At 41.1% G+C, this 20,058-nt stretch overlaps 1 protein-coding gene across 3 annotated transcripts in view; it reads right to left on the bottom strand.

Annotated features, from left to right (window-relative positions):
• The window catches only part of ANKRD27 (ankyrin repeat domain 27), a 73,790-nt gene that overhangs the window by 22,555 nt on the left and 31,177 nt on the right, over window positions 1–20,058 (bottom strand). For all 3 annotated transcript variants that reach the window (XM_054048553.1, XM_054048551.1, XM_054048552.1), the window contains exons 15-21: window positions 19,648–19,730; window positions 18,715–18,830; window positions 17,533–17,625; window positions 16,906–17,103; window positions 16,501–16,560; window positions 16,282–16,401; window positions 9,062–9,106 (exon numbers count right to left, since the gene is read on the bottom strand). In XM_054048553.1, the coding sequence (XP_053904528.1) occupies window positions 9,062–9,106; window positions 16,282–16,401; window positions 16,501–16,560; window positions 16,906–17,103; window positions 17,533–17,625; window positions 18,715–18,830; window positions 19,648–19,730 (715 nt within the window). The remainder of the gene's footprint in view (window positions 1–9,061; window positions 9,107–16,281; window positions 16,402–16,500; window positions 16,561–16,905; window positions 17,104–17,532; window positions 17,626–18,714; window positions 18,831–19,647; window positions 19,731–20,058) is intronic.

Genomic DNA, 20,058 nt, shown 5'->3' with positions numbered 1-20,058 from the left:
GATGCTGCAAGAGTGCACAGGCAATGGATCTCCAAGCCGCTGCTGAAGAGGAAGGGAGAGGGGCAGCTTTTCTACAGGCTTCTTCCATTTCACCCACTCATTTCAATCCTGCAGGTTCCAGCAAGGTCTCCTCCTTATCCCCATGGTGGTTCAGCAAGCTACAAGAGCATAAATAGCCTGGCCTTGCCCCTATGCAGAAGCAGCTGGAAGGAGCACCAGGAGAAACAGTGAGGGCCTTAAGCCTGTTTCAGGGTATTAAGTGCTGGGGGATAGAGATAGAAAAGGGATATGTTGTCCTCCCTATCATCCCATGGAGAGTATGACTGCACCTGTATTCCCCTCCCTTTTCACAAGTAAGGTCTCACCTCTCTGAAGCGCAGTAAACTGCAAAGCTGAGAACTTCTCTTGGGTAAGTATGTGGTTGTAGAAGAGCAGACTAGCGATATTTTACTGGCCAGTGTATCTGTGCATGTCCAGCAACAGCTAAAAAGGGCAGTGTTTTGTCACTGCAGCACCCTGACCGCAGGAAAACAATTTTCAGTACCCTAAATAGTTTCAGAATCTGCAAGGCCCTCACACAGCAGACCCTACTCTCCAACTCTGTATTGTCACAGAGTAACATAATCACAATCACAAACATAAGCACCCCCCATCCCCGCCCGCCTATTAAAGCTTTCAAAATGCTAATGATGAGATTTGAAATTATGTCTCACCAAAACTTTAAAACATGTTACCCAAGCATATCTGTTTCCAATTACAGTGGATTAACCAAGGATTTTGGTCAAAAGGTTAAATGCACTTTTAAATAGACACACACATTAAGTATCTCATGAAGCTGTTATAATCTAATCTTGCTAATTAATTTATGTCACTTCACAGCTTCTTAACATTTCTGAGTGAGATGCAACCCAGAAAAGTAAACAACTCCTGGACTAAAGAGCTCTGTTTTGCAAGACTGCTAGCTCCCTGGATACCCATAATATATATTTATTCTGTAGCAGATTCTCTTTCTGAAGTATACTATAAAACACATTCTACTAGAACACACAAGAACAGGCAATGACAAGCAATACTACAATTTAATGTCAGGAGTAATTACACATTATGTGTTTCAAAGAACCAACTGACTTTACCATAGCGTGGCCTGAATAAGCCTGCCTTTGGCAGGCAAAACTCCCACTGACTTCATTTCCTATTTGCCTAAGTAAAGAGCTAGCCCTATATGCATAAACACACCAACATCCCCCTACCCAGATAATCACCTCTGTAAAATATTTGCCACATTTTAAGCATCAGAAATAATCTAAATTTATTTCAGAGATGTTCTTTATGGTGATTTTTCAAATAGGCAGGCCCAAAGCCACTGAAGGTTTTATAGGTAAAACCAACAGCTTAAAGTCCACCTGAAAACCAGTAAGCACCAATACAGGTCCCCTAGCTCTTAATGAAATATACCATTTAAGAAAGCAGGCTGCTGCACTTTGCACCAGCTTCAGTTTCCATATTGAATTGTTCTGTAACAGGGTCTGCATCAGAGAGAAAATGTTGTAATTCCCCTGGCCAGATGCTGATAGTGTGAAGCTATTGTAGTCCCTACTAAAGGGGGGAGGGATAGCTCAGTGGTTTGAGCATTGGCCTGCTAAACCCAGGATTATAAATTCAATCCTTAAGGGGGCCACTTAGGGATCTGGGGCAAAAATCAGTACTTGGTCCTGCTAGTGAAGACAGGGGGCTGGACTCAATGACCTTTCAGGGTCCCTTCCAGTTCTATGAGATAGGTATATCTCCATATATTATATTATTAAACTAATTCTTTGAAGACTACTGAGGATCTAACACACTGTCCAAGTTGCCAATTAGGGCAACTGATAGCGGACAAATACCCTTAAAGGGGCCAGTGTTGTCTCTCCCATATCCTCTAACTCCTTCCCTCAACCTACTAGCACCAATTCAAATTCATCTGGACCAAATTTTAGCCGTCACACCTCAGTCTCAAAACAGACATAGTTAAGGCGCTCACCTGTGTCATCCAGGCTGGTCAAGGAAGATTTAAAACTGAGTGTAATCCACATACTGAAAACAGTGCACTCTGTGCCCTCTCCCTTATCCACCAAATAGCCCCATCTATAAATTGAGTAAGAGGAATAAGGAAGTAGAACCTGCAGATCCCACAATTGAGACTCCTTGGGGAAATAACAAGTGGGGTCTCGCAGGGATCAGTTCTAGGTTCGGTTCTGTTCAGTATCTTCATCAATGATGTAGATAACAACATACAGAGTACACTTATAAAGTTTGTGAACGATACCAAGCTGGGAGGGATTGAAAGTGCTTTGAAGGACAGGATTATAATTCAAAATGATCTGGACAAATGAGAGAAATGGTCTGAAGTAAATAGGATGAAATTCAGTAAGGACAAATGCAAAGTACTTCACTTAGGAAGGAACAATCAGTTGCACACATACAAAATGGGAAATGACTGCCTAGGAAGGAATACTGCGGAAAGGGATCTGGGGGTCATAGTGGACCACAAGCTAAATATGAGTCAACCGTGTAACTCTGATGCAAAAAAAGCAAACATGATTCTGTGATGTATTAGCAGGAGTGTTGTAAGTAAAACACGAGAAGTAATTCTTCCGCTCTACTCCGCGCTGAGTAGGCCTCAACTGGAGTATTGTGTCCAGTTCTTGGCGCCGCATTTCAGGAAAGATGTGGACAAATAGGAGAAGGTCCAGAGAAGAGCAACAAAAATGATTAAAGGTCTAGAAAACATGACCTATGACAGAAGATTGAAAAAACTGAGTTTGTTTAGTCTGGAAAAGTGAAGACTGAGAGGGGATATGATAACAGTTTTCAAGTACAAAAAAGGTTGTTACAAGGAGGAGGGAGAAAAATTTGTTCTCTTTAAACTCTGAGGACAGGACAAGAAGCAATGGGCTTAAATTGCAGCAAGGGAGGTTTAGGTTGGACATTAGGAAAAACTCCCTGTCAGGGTGGGGTAAGCATTGGAATAAATTGCGTTGGACAGGTTGTGGAATCTCCATCATTAGAGATTTTTAAGACAAACACCTGTCAGGGATGGTCTAGATAATATTTAGTCCTTCTGTAAGTGCAGGGGACTGGACTAGAGGACATCTCGATGTCCCTTCCAGTTCTATGATTCTATGAAATGGGCAGTTGTTAGCTAAACCCCATTGCGACCTCTTAGAGAAAAGAACAAAGCTATTGAAAAGCAGCATTTACTCCTGCTAAGGTTTGTGGAAAAATCAACACCCTTCCATGATCAATAGAACTGAAGGCTTTAACAGATCTGAAAACTGACAGGTCTTCTAATATCAGCAGGAACACATGATCTTCATCCAAGACGCAGTCAGTCAGACTCTGTACTAAAGTTAGGTCTGGTCCTAGAGCAGAGGGAGATCTGAAGTATCCACATATTGAGAGAATTATTTTACCACAAGCTTCTCAGCAGACTTACTCAGAAATGGAAGACTGATAATCATCATTCACTGCAAGCAGTGGTTTCTTGAGCAAAAACCACATAAAAAAGTTTCCTTCAAAGCATTTGGTAGTAAGCATTCTCTAATACAACTCTTAGCAATCTACACCAATAATGGACACAGCCTTCACCCTCCAGGGAGGACATAAGTATCTGTTTAATCAAAAGCATAGGTCATGGCATGAAGCTCTCCCCAACTCCAGTACCTCAGAAAGCAACATTAGACATAAAACTAAGTAATTTCTGTGAGGGTTTTCTCCCAGCTACCTTCCCGCAAAAAAAAAAAAACACCTGACCACCAAAGCACCAAACAGCTTGCCAAAAATCAAATTACTTTTTTCTGCAAAATAAGAAGTTTCCTTCCAAAGAACCAGACACTGAGCAAAGACACTCTGGATTAATCAGGCTATCTACAGCCCGAACAAATCTGCTGTCTAAGCTTTTCCAGATGCTATGATGGAGGCAAAGAACTGTTTATTTGTGGCTTCCTGCAAAACCACAGCATAAGAATTTTTAAAATCTTTAGGCTCCTTAGGATTTGTTTAAAAATTTGCTCTTGCAAAGCTCAGCTAGCAATCACAGCAGAAATCTACAACAGTGCTAATGACTCTATTGCTGCTTCTGTTCCTATGGAAACAGACTTCAGATTGTCAAGAACAAGATAAGGTTTTTGAAATAATCATATTTTTAACAGATACCCACAGTTGGAACCTGTGCCAGCCAGTCAGACAACTCCTTTCACAAAGAACAGTTTTACAAGAGGACATACAGCAATTCCATTCAGCAACTGTAGTAAGAGAAGCCACAAGGTATAAACTCAAGAGATTTGTCATCAAAATGCAGAGATTGCACTACTCTGTACGCTGCATTGTCAAATACTGGTTCATGCGTGTTGGAACTCAGTCTTTCCAGCTGAAACCTCAGTAATTTGTTTCATTTGTCTTAAATATTTTTCATATGCTTTAGGCTTTGGCAAAACTGTGAAAAAAATCAATGTGAAATTGTGCACCTTTACTTTATTCTTATATACAGACTTAATCATGAAGAAGGCAAATACCCCCATTTTATGGATGAGACACTGAGGGTCAGGCAACTCACTTGAGTTTCCCAAGACCACATAACATATCAGTGTCTGAACCACAGTAAGACCCAGGGCCTCAGATTTCTAATGTACTAGGACAACAGTGCTGAACCTTCTGCTTTACTGTTTAACTCCCTCGGGAACATCCAGTAGTTGTGAAGCAGTCAACACACACACACACACGCTTTGTAAAGTCTACCATCTTTATATTCAGTCACAGCACAGCACAGGAGAGCAGAGCTCATACAAAACAATAGAACATTCTAAACACAATGTCCCTCACTAGCTTACCCTTCCCTTAGGAGTCCAAGGGGGATCATTTGTGTTCTGTCAACAAGGAAGGGAGGGTCCTCTTCCCCCTTGCCTACCCTGCCCCTGCAACAGGGTCCCTACTCTTAATCTGGTGCAAAATGGCTCTCCCGCAGTCCTTTCATAAAACTCCTGCTGGGGTCACCTGCTAATTTTGGTCTCTGCCTGGTAAATTTCCATTACTTACAACCCCACCCTCCCTTCAGACCAGAGGAGGAAGTATCTTCTCTCAGCAAGAGCAAACCCTCTGTCCCAAGGTACAGTAACTCCTCACTTAAGGTTGTAAGTATGTTCCTGAAAAATGCGACTTTACGCAAAACGATGTTAAGCGAATCCAATTTCCCCATGAGAATTAATGTAAATGAGGGGGTTAGGTTCTAGGGAAATTTTTTTCACCAGACAAAAGACTATATATATATATATATACACACACACACACACACAGCACACACACACACAGTATAAGTTTTAAGCAAACAATTTAATACTGGTACACAGTGATGATGATTGTGAAGCTTGGTTGAGGTGGAGAAGTCAGAGGGTGGGATATTTATTTCCCTTACTGCTAAATAATGAACTAGCAATTGGCTGAGCCCTCAAGGGTTAACTCTCTCACTCTGCAAGGCAGCAGGAATGGAGGGAGATATGCGCATTTCCCTTAAGTACACTGCCTTGTTAATTAGATCAGCTTGCTGAGACCGCAGCTGCTGCAACTTCCCTCAGTCCTGAGCCCTGCTCTATGGAAGATGGGGTAAGTGGGGTGCAGGAGCAGGGGGGACACCCTGACATTAGCCCCCCTCTTCCTTCCCTCCCCCCCCGGCACAGCAAGCAGGAGTCTCGGGGTGCAGCTCCATGGCAGTGGGGGGAGGGACACAGCTGAACTGCAGGCAGCTGCTGCACAGGGAACTTAGGGGAGCGGGGAGATGATAGGGGGAGCTGATCGGGGGCTGCCGGTCCGCCCTGGTTCCATGCCCCCACCAGCTAGCTGCAAGGGGCTGCTCTTCCTGCAAGCAGTAGACAAAGCAGGTGGCTGCCAAAGAAGGGAGCATTACACAAGTTTAAACGAGCATGTTCCCTAATTGATCAGCAACGTAACAACGAAACAACATTAACCGAGAAGACTAAGTGAGGAGTTACTGTATTTGACTTTAAATAGAAAAACACTGAGTGTTGCTCATTCACCATTGTCTCTGGCCTGGCAGAGAGACATGACAAAACCTTGCTAACTCAGAGTGGATCCACATACATATAAGCTTTCCATGGCACAGTAATTTCATGATACAATTTTGTAAAATCATCTCCGATTCAGAAGCAGTACAGACAAGACCCCTAAATCATCACAGGTGCCTCCCTGACAAGACACTTTGGCAGCATGTTCGAAAGTGGCCTCCTCTTATTACACATAGCTGAGTTTTTGAATGCCCAACTTGAGACACGTGGGGCCTGATTTTCAGCTTTGAGCAACCATAACTCCAACTGAAGCCAATGGGAACTGCAGGCACTCCACACCTTTGGGAAAAAAATCAGACTAACAGTGATCTGAAGTTGGGCATCCAAAATAAAATACCATTTTTTTAGAAATATGGGACTAGCCTCTCTGCGTCTCAGGTTACCCATTTGTAAAACAGGGCAACAATATTTACTCTATGTGAGTCTGAAAATAAACAGGATATAAGATGTCCCCAGCCCCAGGCAAGTGGGTATTACTATCCCATTTTACAGATTAGGAAATGGTCTCACAAAGTTAAAATGTCTAACGATAGGAGGCAATAAGGACTAGGGATAGCTCTAGCAACCAGCTAATCTGTGTTCTAATCTTACTTTTGACAATGACTTGCTGGGTGACTTTGAACTAATCAATGAGGTCAGATGTGTAAATGTGGGGTTTACATGTTTACCTAACTAATGAGTGTACAGTAGTACTGATGGTTCTTTCCTTTTCTTAATCAACTAGTAGGTAAACTTATACCTACCATCTGACTGGTATAGAAGACACTAGAGCAGTGGTTCTCAAACTTGTTCCGCCACTTGTGCAGGGAAAGCCCTTGGCGGGCCGGGCCGGTTTGCGTACCTGCTGCGTCCGCAGGTCCGGCCGATCGCGGCTCCCAGTGGCCAATGGGAGCTGCTGGAAGCGGTGCAGGCCAAGGGACGTACTGGCTGCCGCTTCCAGCAGCTCCCATTGGCCTGGAGCAGCAAATCGCGGCCACTGGGACCCACGATCGGCCGAACCTGCAGACACGGCAGGTACACAAACCAGCCCAGCCCTCGCCAGGGGCTTTCCCTGCAAAAGCGGCAGAACAAGTTTGGGAACCACTGCAGTAGAGAATCAACTACATAATATATATTATATTCAGACAGATGACTGTATGATGCCATATCAACATATCTGTTAATCCTGGAATGTGTTACCCTAGGGGAATTTTTAGAAAGATTCATTATGTACATACTGTACATAAACCCAGTATATCTTATACTCTGTAACAGGGTTTTCAGTCTTCTGTTTTATGATGAGTATTAAAAAAAACAAAAAAACCCATGTAGACCCCAAACTTAGAACTCTAATTTTTTTTAAATGTAAGCTGCTATTTTTCAGTAAAATGTTTTCAAAAGTACCATAATTTTCAAGTATTTCAGAAGAAAAGAAGGAAATTGCTATAGTAGCTCAAATGTATCAAGACAGACAGTAAGTAATGCAAATTATAGGATCTAAATGTTCATGGTCATATTGCTGTAGAAGTCAGCTCATTATTGGAAGTGAAGTACAAAAGTCAAAATATACCCAAATTCTGTACTATTTAAACCCATTTTTACTTTGTACTTGCTGATGGCATACAAATGCCAATTTAACTTTTCATTCATGGTCTCTGCTATTGCCACAAACACTAAATAAGAAAAGCCAGACTTCCATCCTACAGTATATGCACATGCACAAATATGTTATATATGTACTATGTATACACTGTGAACAGGGAGTGCTTAAAATCAGCAAGTTGAAACTTTCTGTTCAGATTGATTTTGAGCTTTGATCAGTCTCTACTAAAGGTGCTGGCAACTTGGAGTTCAGGAAATATCTGCCAACTTCAAATTTTCATAATTGCTATAACATATGAAAGGAAACTGAGTTGTGAACTTTCTTGAAGTCTGAGCTCTTTGCACATGCAAACTGGGGTAATGTGCACATTTTTAAAATGCTGGCTTTAATTCACAAGGAACAATAGTGTATAAATTACTCAGAATAAAAAAAACAGAAGAGGGAATATAACAGAAAAAAACCCACAATATCCTAATAAAGTGGCACCCAAAAGAACTCCAAAACCCTTAAGCCTTATTCATAGAGATGGAGACAAAAGCCTGTGGAGCAGCAAAAAGAACAAGGATTCAGAAAACACAGAAGAAAGGAAAACAGTAATACAGGAACAGTGACTTTGCCATAGTCTTCTCTCGCTGATACTGGAATAAATCTGAAGAAACTCTAGTGAAGAGATACACCAGACCAAAACTAGCATAAGCAAGAGGAGAATCATACACCGTTTTTTTCTGGGATTCACTAATGTCCCAATTTCACCAATGGGGAGCAGCTCTAGGCCTGCCACCTAGATTATAGATTGGTGCTACAAAAATAATTGGATCAAAGCAGTTTCTAATATGCATTTATATAGTGCCCTGAAAGTACCTTCTATCTGAGCTGGAAGACATTATGAACAATTCTTCCTTTGGGCTGGAGTGCTACTAAGCACATTTGAGGAACTCTGTTCTAAATGAAATAAGCACAGGATACATCAGATTGAAGTTTGTTTTATTTTTAAAATCACAAGGGCACCAAATAAAAGAATAAAACTAATATATTTCAAATCAATGAATAAAGAGGAACATGTTTAAAAGAATTATATCCATAGTTTTCTCCTTTAACAAACAATATTTTATATTTGCTCAGATCTAAATTATTCTCTAGAGCACCAAGTAATTTCAAATTACTGATTTATTGTTAGCTGAGTACTTTTGGAATGTGAAATGAATATTCACAGCAGCATAAGTTAATCAGCACTTGATTCATATTTTTTTAAATGAAATTGACTATGCATTCTCCATCCAGTGTTATGTGTAAACAGCTTCCTCAACTTTAGTAGGATAGCTGGGAATTCAGTACCCTACATCAAGTCATTCTAAGAACTTACCATTTCCAGATCTCCATCAGCAACTGCTCGTAAGAGTTTTTCTATCTGTATATAAAATCAGAAAAGGGAATTTTAGTTGCTTTAGTAATACTAGTATTAAACTGTACTCTGAAAATCCAGTGTCCTTTATTAACCTCCTAATCTGATGCTGTAGGATTACAGCTGGCCCATTTCAGATATATTGATAAAGTTTTAAAGGAAAACATTATTAACTTATGAAATACAAAATCTGTATAAGGCCTATAGCCATTCGATGATTTTTGAATTGCGTAGCAGAAGATAATCATTACTTATCTAAATACAGAACACCTATGATGCATATGTAAATAAGCCCATGCTAGTTAATACTGCAAATACATTTTTTTACTTCACCAGCAATTATGCATGTACCTTTATTTAGGATCCAGCATTAAATAAAAGCTATTAAAGGCATGTAGCTCCCCCTGGATGATGCTACTGTTTGGGGCTCTTGCTAGGCTGGTAGTTGATGCCAAAAGGGGTCCTTTTTTTTTTTCTTTTTTAAATAGTAGTTGAGTCAAAACGTGGTTTCTAGTTTTGCATTTCTGTATCTGCATATTAGTGGTTTGTAGTAGTTGTAAGTTCTACTCTACTTCAGTGTTAAAATGAACATTGTCAAATTGGTCCCAAAATCTAAATTTATTCTAAATATGGAGTTTGCTTTTTAAAAAATAATTAAAACTTACTATGACATCATTGAAAAGATATAAAAACATGCAGTATTTTTGCTGCACCTGCAAAAGCATGTTAAAAGCTCTTTGATGACCCTGTATATCAGCATTTTAACAAATATTCATAGGGCTGTGCTATCACCAGTGATACTAGTGTATAAAAAGATGATTCAGCATAAGATACTGTGGCAGTTGACCTCATTTCTAAATTAGATTAACATTTCAGCTTCTATCTAGAAATTTCTACCTTGCACATCACTGGTAGTATCTGAGCACATTCAAAAGACAGACAGACATTCCTTTGCCAGATAGAAAGGGTATAACTGATGGGTGAACAAAACATTTTCAATTTCCAAAGAACATACTGCAATTAATGGAGAGGTCTGCTTTAAAATTACTCACTCAAGTATTTTTGAAGGCACATTAGGAGTCATATTATGAACACAAAATAAATAAATTAATAATTAAAAACAAGTCTCCTTGTCCCTGTTACTAATAACAACTTAGATGATTAAAACTGAATTTACTTTTCAACATTACACCACTTGGACCATGATGATAAACGTCTGAGATTAATGTTTTTTGTTTACATTTGTATTGCTTTCAGTTTCAACAAAGAAATAGACTAACTGGTTTTCACTTTTTGGTTCTCATGCACTAGCTCAGTATTTCAGTGCTGAAATTGCAAAAACCCAAAATCTATGTTTTGTAATTTAAAAAAAAATTATGAATATATAATTATATATTGCAACAAATGTATTACAAAACCTACATTTGGGGCATAAACTACTTAATATCTCTAAATAACTTCTAGATGAAAATACATAATTTATTATTTTCTGTCCCGTACAAAATTAAAGATGGCTTCTGGTTTGGATAAACAGAACTGCTACATAGGCCCAGATCCTGCAACTGGATCTGCATGAGTGGACCAAATAAATGGAGGAGCAAGTGAATTCAATGGGGACTCAAGAATCTCCCAGTAAGGATCAAAATGTAGGACTAGGGTCTTAGTTCTTTCTCTGACTTATTTTGGAAGCTTTAGTCTTATGTTTCTTTTCTCTACCAATATAGTAAGAAAGAAAGAATCAGTTGGAGAGGAAAATACTGTTTATTGGGATAATCTCTTTCTCCAGGCTTTTGGGGAGGAGACTGGGATAGGTGTTTGAGGGCAAGGGACTCTGAGGCTAGAGTGGTTCATAGGCTCCACTCCCCCCGTTTTCATCCTGGTTTTGAACAGGTTGCTAAAATTAATTTTGTTAGATTACCATATTTCTAATATATGGTAAAAGCAATCTGGGGATAGGCAATATATGTTTGTATAAATCTACAATAAAACAAATCAAATCAAATCAGGGAGGTCTGTACTTTCCATAACGTTCCCCTTTCCCTATCTCTTCCCAATTAGGGTTGCCAACTTTCTACTTTCACAAAACCAAACACTCTTGCCCCTCCTCCAAAGCACCACCCCCTGCTCACTCTATCCCCCCTCCCTCTGTTGCTCGCTCGCCCCACCCTCACTCACTCATTTTCACTGGCTGGCTCAGGGGGTTGGGGGTGAGGACTCTGGCTGGGGGTACAGGCTCTGGGGTGGAGCCAGGGATGAGGGGCTTGGGGTGCAGGAGGGGGCTCTGGGCTGGGGGGGTGGAGCCGTGGGGTTCGGAGTGTGGGAGAGAGCTCTGGGCTGAGGCAGGAGGTTGGGGTGTGGGAGGGGGTACGGGCTCGGGGTGCGGATTCCGAGGTGGGGCCAGAAATGAGCGGTTCAGGGTGTGGAAGGGGGTTCCGGTCTGGGGGTTGAGGTGCGGGAGGGGGGCGAGGGCTCCATCTGGGGGTGTAGGCTCTGCAGTGGGGCTCAGGATGTGGGGTTTAGGGTGCAGGAGGGTGCTCTGGGCTGGGACTGAGGTTGTTTGGACGGGTGGGAGGGGAATCAGGGCTGGGGCAGGGGGTTGGGGTGGGGGGGGACTGTGAGGGCTCCAGGAATATGGTATTTGGGGTGCAGGAAGGTGCTCCAGGCTGGGACTAAGGGGTTCAGAGGACGGGAGGGGGATCAGGTCTGGGGCAAGGGGTTGGGGGGCGGGCGGGCTCTGGAGTGGGGCTGGGGATGAAGGATTTGGGATGTAGGAGTGTGCTCTGGACTGGAACCAAGGGTTTCAGAGTGTGGGAGGGGCTCCTGGCTGGGGCAAGGGGTTGGGATTGGGGTGGGGAGTGTGAGGGCTCTGGCTGGGGGTGTGGACTCTGGGGATGAGGGGCTTGGGGTGCAGGAGGGTGCTTCAGGCTGGGACCAAAGGATTTGGGGGGTGAGGGGAGGGATCAGGGCTGGGGCAGGGGGTTGTGGCATGGGAGAGGGTCAGAGGTGCAGGCTCCAGACGGCACTTACCTCAAGCAGCTCCCGGAAGCAGCAGCATGTCCCCCCTCTGGCTCCTATGCAGAGGCACAGTCAGGTGGCTCTGTGTGCTGCCTTGTCTGCAGGTGCCCCCGCCCCCACCCACAGCTCCCATTGGCCGCAGTTCCTGGCCAATGGGAATTGCAGAGCGGTGCTTGGGACAGGGGCTGCCCCTATGCATAGGAGCCAGAGGGAGGACATGCCGCTGCTTCCAGTAGCTGTAGGGAGCCTGCCTTAGCCCCACTGCGCTGCCGACTGGACTATTAACGGCTAAGTCAGCAGTGCTGACCAGAGCCACCAGGGCCCCTTTTCGACTGGACGTTCCAGTCTAAAACCGGACACCTGGCAACCCTATTCCCAATCCACCAATCGGGTGCTGCTGTTTGGGAAATGGAACAGACTGCAACTTTACTATAGGAAATTGACCCTTGAGAGCAGTAGAGATATTATGCCTATTGAAGCAGTGAAACTGCACAGGGCTCTTCCAGAAGTTCCCACACAACACAGTAGCCCACAGCAGTCACCCACAGCATAGCTTGAATGCCTTAAGGCAGCAGCTACATTAGCAAACTTTTCAGCCATCCTTCAATACCAGTGTGGCTCCTGTGGAACTGTGGAAGTCATAGAGTAGACAGGGCTCTGCCATTTTGCCATCATGTTGCCTAACACTGTAGGCTAGGACAGTGGTTCTCAATCTTTCCAGACTACTGTACCCCTTTCAGGAGTCTGATTTGTCTTGAGTGCCCCCAGTTTCACCACATTTAAAAACTACTTGCTTACAAAATCAGACATAAAAATACACTGTTACTGAAAAATTGCTCACTTTCTCATTTTTACCATATAATTATAAAATAAATCGATTGGAATATAAATATTGTACTTATATTTCAGTTTTCAGAGTAGCAGCCATGTTAGTCTGTATCCGCAAAAAGAACAGGAGTACTTGTGGCACCTTAGAGACTAACAAATTTATTTGAGCATAAGCTTTCGTGGGCTACAGCCCACTTCACGAAAGCTTATGCTCAAATAAATTTGTTAGTCTCTAAGGTGCCACAAGTACTCCTGTTCTTTTTATAGTTCAATGTGATACTTGAGCCTGTTTTTCACTTGTGAGCCTTGTCTGAATCCCAAGTCCTGCCCCCCAGGGCTGAAGCAGGTAACTTAACTTCACAGGAGGCCCCTATGGCATGGATCGCCGGGCAATTGCCCTGCATGACACCTTCTAATGTCGTCCCTACACTTATGACCACCCCCCCAAACCCAGCCCATGACCACCATGGGAGATGCATCCCCCAGGTCGAGAAACACTTATCTAGATGAGTTGAGTACCCCCTGGAAGATCTCTGAGTACCCCCAGGGGTACATGTACCCCTGGTTGAGAATCACTGGGCTAGGGGACTTACTATAGTGTAGAAAAGGCTTTTCTGTTCCTCCCTGCTCCCCATTTAGAACGCTATGCTTTGCCTTCACTCGCTTGGTGCCCTGGACTATGTGTGCGGGATGGTGTCACCTGAGGCTGTAAAACCTCAATTGTCAAAGGAGGTTTACCACAATCTTGGGATTGTCACAGTCAGCAGGGATGTCCTGGGCATGCAGAAATGCGGCATCTACTCAAAGATGAAGAGGGACTTGGATGGGGACTTGTACAGCTTATTTTGCATATTGTTACATTAAACCTGTGTCCAACTCTGCCAGAGAGATCAAAATAAGGTCATGACTATTGTCTGATCTTATAGCTTACAGCCTTACAGTAATGGAATGGGATAGTAGGGATACACAGCTCTCTGGTCATCTCTCTGTTAAACACTCACATCCTTATGCATCCAAGAACGCACGGGAGTTTATCAGCAGCAACCTAGTCAGAGGAACGTTGGCATTTGTTGTGTAGCTTATGCATGATTCATTACTGGTTATAAAAAAGTCTGGCACCCCTCCAGGTTCTTCTCTCCTCAATGGAAGAACTGTATCTTCCTTTGCATGCAAGCTTACAAGATGCAGAATTCCACCTGACAAAGTCTGCTTCATTTCACCCACTTACTTGCTATTTTGTTCCATTGCCAGAGGGTAAAGCAGTTATTGAAAGATCCTTAGGCAAGAAATTTCCAAAATTATTTGCCCATCTCTTTACTAATGGTTCTTTTCCATGGTGCCAGTAAGTCATGGCAAGTCATTTGTGTAGGACACCAAATAAGCCTCTCCTTGTATTGAATTGTTTGGACAAATAGTTATTTAGCAGCCAGCAATGTGAATGGATAAAGACTGCATTGACCCCCTAGCCCATGGTCTAATCCTACAGCCTGTAAAGCCAATCCTGCCAGTCTCCTATTAATTCCAGTGGCAATTCCCTACATGGAGAATTTGCAGAATTAGACTCTGGTCTTCTTGCTTAGCGGGAGTAATAGCAGTGAGCCCATGTGAAACTTGGCTAACAGTAATGAACTACAGTTGGATTACAGAAAGGCCATTAACCTCAACAGACTAAGGTATAAGCTGCTAGTAATCTTTTCTCCTGGTTTGAACTACAGACTCAGCCTTTGGAGTGTGATAAGTTTGTCCCTTTAAGAAAAAACAAATCCTCAATCTGTTATTGGGTGAGATTTTGTGTGCATTATACCTTATTTATGGAGCAACATTACTGGGCTTGGCTCTGTACACACAGACATGGACCTGTTATAAGGATATTACAGTGTAAATTACACACTGGAAAAAGTGTACACGCAAATAAACGCAGTATCCAAGAAGAGATTGATAATACCACAGTGTGAATTCACATTTTCCACTCATGCTCCTTCATGCTTTTTGGAGTAATTATCTAAGAGCCTCCTAGAATAAATGTTTTAAGAAGAGATTTGAATGAAGAGAGGAGGGATGTGTCCTTTTTTTTGTAAAAGGAAGGAAAGAGAATTCTAAGCAAGAGGTAGTATGGAAGGAGACAAAGATATTTAAGAGGTTGGCTTGGAAGGAACAGAGGAGTAGGAAGAGGAAGAAGAAATTAAACCTGAGAGGTCAGGGTGGAGTTGAGCGGGGCTTGGGAAAAGAAGATGAGAAGTATGGGTTTGAGGTGGAAGGTGAGAGGAAGTGAGTGTGGAAATTCAAAGAGGAGTGACCTGGTAAGAGTGGATTTTATCAGCCATATTTTGGATATATTGGAACTGGACAAATGACATGCAGGCACGGCAGCAGATGAGATATATTCCTTACGATGGTCTGAAAATTGACTTCCTGTGGTTTATTACAAAAGCTAGTTGTTTGCACTTCATCACGTTCCTTGTCAACTCCCTGTCTAGAATCATCTCTTTTCTATTATTAATTTTAAAACATACCATAAGATGTTATTTGGTTCTGATGCTGATTTTTATAGACAGAATGGAAGAGTGAAAGCCCCCAGGAGCTTACGAACACACAGAGCACCCAGTTAACCACATTGTGATATTAACAGCTCCAAGGTACACTTTAAAAAAAAAAAAATACAGTTCCATCATTAACCCTTCCTAAGAGTCAAGCAAAAATGTATGCTTAGACATCAAGATGACAGCCAATACCTCCGAATAGCAGTGCTTCACCATCTGCCCTAACACCAGTAGTGTGCCTCCTCCACACCTGGATATATATAGTGCCAGGTGTCTTCAGAGGTTTTCCTCACACTTGGGGAATGAGTCTTTACTTGGCACATTTCTGATTCACACACAAAGCAGCATCTTGTTATTCACAGTATTCCAACCCAATGGGTACTCCACTCGGTGCTCCTGTACAGAGAAGCTTCCTACCTAGTGCAACAGTACTGAAAGACCTCATTGTTCGTGGAACCATCTCTGACTACTTACTTATGTTTAGTGAAGTGCTGAGAAAGTATAATAAATGAGCTTTCTTTCCATGGAATCCTTCTCAGAGCAGGAAAGTCATAGTGTGTTTAAAGGAGACACAAGTGAGGATTTTTCCCTTTGGCTGAAGTGAAAAAACTTCCATTGCCCTTTCCTGGAGCGCTCCCTTAGTTTACTATCAGTGCTGGACTAGTTTATGCTTATTACTTACTGTTAATTAGCTATCCCTGACAGCTATGTCTGGGGGAGTAATTTAAAATGACACTGTAGAATTGACACTCAAGGCTACCTTTGCACTGCTAAATACCAAGCTTTTATTACTCTTACCTCTTTGTAATTATTTTTAATTTCTTCTTGTCTGGTATCTGCTGACGCTGATGACAAGCTGGAGACAGATGACCCTCTGCTGAAGGTGTCTGCTGAATGCTGAGGAGACCTAACTGGAGACTTTAATCAGGTCAACAAAAACAAAACAAATAAGAGGGTTTACATCCTTATGTTAAACAGCTAAAATGTATGCAAAAGATTAGCAACTCACACTGTTACCTCAGAAGCACTCTGTCCCCTTTCAAATGTTAGGTAGTTTAATTCCATCAATGATAAAATCTGCAGAAAACATATTAATGAAGAGATACAATGTAACTCAATTTTAAGAGGAATTTACTGATGGAAACAGAAATTAGCCAACCACTTAATATCAGCAAAAGAGATTATGATGGATCAGATTAAAGCAACAATTTGCACTGTTTATGTTCCACATTAAAAAAAAACCACTGCCATGCATTTTAAGATGTAAAATATGAGCTTCCTTTCTTAAAAGTGAATGGAAATTATTTTTAATTGTAAGAGTATATGCCCACATATCCCATTCACAACTAAGCTTCAAATACAGCTAAATCACTGTGGAAATGCATTTTAAAAACCTCCCTGCTAGCAGATTGGGAAGAATACCTTGGAGTTTAATGCACACTGCAGGGAAGTCTCTTTCATCCGGTTTTGAATATCTGGGTTGGCTCCATTCTGCAACAGCACTTCTATTATTCCTTGATAGCCCCAACGAGCAGCTATATGGAGGGGAGTATCTCCTTTTTCGTTACCAGTATCTAGTCTACAAGAGTGTACATCATAATAGACTAAAGCTTTGACACACTGGAGAGAAAAGAAAAGCCACCAATGAATTATAGCACTGGTCCCCAATCCACATAACATGTGCAATCTGAACAGTAATGCTGGTTTTATTGCAGATCCTAGAATCTACTCTCTGGGGTAGGTTTTTGAGGTCCTATCAAATATATATCATTTTTTAAAAGGCCACAATAAATAAACAATGAATACAAGGGACCCAAACAATTAGGCTTTCTAGCGGCTACACCAATGTTAATGGATACCTACATTAAACAAATACTATGATATAATAAGGTGCCAGTTTGTAATATGAATTAAAGAGTCATCCTGCAAAACTGTGTTTTATTTACTTTTTTAAATAAATAAATGTAATCCAAATTGGCATCACAATTTCATTCCATGCAGTAATCCTATTAGGATGTCTATTAAGTTTGTTACAAAACAATTACTTACATCCTCATGACCATAAGTGCAGGCTAAATGAAGTGGAGTATTGCCATTATTGTCTTGAACATCTGTACTTGCCTTATAGTGCAACAAGAGAAGCTAAAAAGAAATTCAACATCTAAGTAAGAAAATTAATGGACAAACAATTGTTACTGCTGTAGCACCCTTTAGGTTTCTAGGATGATGAATTACTATAGTACAAATAGAACCACATCTCTCCTGCTTTAAACCAGTAAGTAAAGATGGCTGTCCTTGGCTTCATGCCACTATTTTGCTCCAGTTCTTGTCACACACTATTTAAAAACCACAGAGTATATCTGCAAACTGACTCTAAATCATCTACTGTAGCGAGGTACTGCAGCACAGATAACATGGATATTCACTCAGTGTTCTAAAAGCACTGTAAAGGCAAAGGCAAAGGCACAATGGGTTTAATTAAGTGCATCATTTCATCCCTCTCTCTGAATTTCTTAGTTTTGAACATCTGAGTTGCTGTAATATTACAAAAAAAAATGTTAAAAAATTCAAGTCTACAACTGACTGAACTGTATGATTAGTCTATTTTCAAAACAATGTTTAAAGCACTGTATTTACTTGACTGATCATAATAGCTCTTTTGCATCAATCCAGAGCAGAGATTCCACCATCCTATCAGTCTGTGCTAAACATTAGACATGAATTAAAAAACATATTGAAAAATACTATGAATGCATAATCACTAACAACTGAGTTAGTCAGAAATAAGCAAAGCCATACAAATCCTAATCTGGACGAATGGGCTTACAAAAGGTAACTGAAGATAATAAGGCTACTTTGAATTATGGGAATGCAGAAAAGCATATAAATTTGGCAAACCTCTCAAAATCTAGTTTTCAAACTAATTTAGAAAATGTTAAATAGAATTTAAAAAATAAATACTTTAACCAAGAAGACAGAGGGGACAAGAATTTATTCCCAACATGAGATCTTGTAGATCATAGAAAATGGAGACATCTAAATTATAAACCTATAAAGTTTAGCATTTAATTAAAATGCTTAAAGGCCCTGAATTGTGATAGCACACAATTATAATGAAGCTTTTACATCCCTGAACAATGGTATCAGTAGAACAGCAATAGTTAGATTTGTTTTTTCTTCAACTTACATAGGTGTTAAAAAAATTCATTGGTTAAGTCTTTCAGTGCTTACTGTAACATTCTGATATCCTTTCTGACAGGCAAGGTGAAGAGGTGTTGAACCGTGGTAATCTGTAGCATTGACTACAGCTCCTTTGGAAACTAACAGGTCAATTAATGATGCTTGCCCTATGGAAAATATGTGGTCATTAAAACTGAGAAGTAAACATCTCACAGGAAAAGTTACTTTTCAAACTAAAATGAGAATTTCAAACCTTGACACTCTTCATTCTTGTGCACACTGCATATTCGCTTTTTTAGTACTTGCTCTTTGTAATGAACAGTCAATTTACTACAGATTATTCAAGGACACAGCTCAGAAAGAGGGCCACTAACTGCAACTAAACTGCACTTGTATCTTGAGGGTGAACAGGGAATGGAAAGTAAAATGATGTCACACAAAGTGCTCTGCCCTTGGCATATGTACTGTGCAAGTCAAAGGTAATAAAAGCAAGAAGAACAGATAAAAAAATCTCCAAAGTAGATTAATGTGTTTCCTTACAAACCTGAGGTTAGGACCATGACCCACATTCAAGGAGTGGGGAGGGATAGTGTATATCATGACACATATACTAGGTCACAGGATGTATATAAGACTTGCCACATATGCTGTCAGTTTGTAATAGGGTGTCTCCTTTCTGAGGATACCTTCTAATCTACCCATCTGGCTAAAAGAAATGCCACCATGGCAGCCACCAAGGCAAAAACAAATAAGAAGCCAAAAGAAAATGCAGACAGGAGCACCTGGGCTAAAGGGAAGAATACAAGAGTTTCATTCTGGGCCAGGATTTCTGTTTGTCTAACCCATAAGTAAAATACAGTTCATGCAAAATTCAGCACAGAATGTAAGGTGAAAATAAGCTAATGTGTCCCCTCTTTCAAGGATTTAATGAAGAGTACACAGAAGGTAAATATTACACAGTCATGGAAAGACAGCAATACTCACCACAAATAGCAGCTATATGAAGTGGTGTGTATCCCCTGTCATCTCTGGAAAACGGAGTGACAATGGAAGGATCATTCATCTTCCTATAAAACAGGGTAGTTTTCAAGAACATAAGTTAGCTGTATACCAGGTACTGGAGAAAGTTTACAATCACACACACACACACACACTCTCTACATAGTTTTTAAACCTATTTAAGTTTTCAAACCTATTTATCCTCCACCATTTCTCATTAACAGATTATTCCATATGGGTTTTTTACTAAGCCAAAAGAAAAAAAAATCCAGACATCTATTCTTTTGGCTGCGAAATCCAAATTCAGAGAGAAGAGTCACTCTTTAACATGTCCAAAGGACATCTCACTATCTCCCATCTATGGGAAATGGAGCTCCCAGCTTTTCAATACTTTTC

Source organism: Malaclemys terrapin, chromosome 14, assembly GCF_027887155.1.
Source record: "Malaclemys terrapin pileata isolate rMalTer1 chromosome 14, rMalTer1.hap1, whole genome shotgun sequence".
Lineage (NCBI taxonomy): Eukaryota > Metazoa > Chordata > Testudines > Emydidae > Malaclemys > Malaclemys terrapin.
Note: the sequence above shows the minus strand (reverse complement) of the source record. Positions and strands in the feature narration are given on the sequence as shown.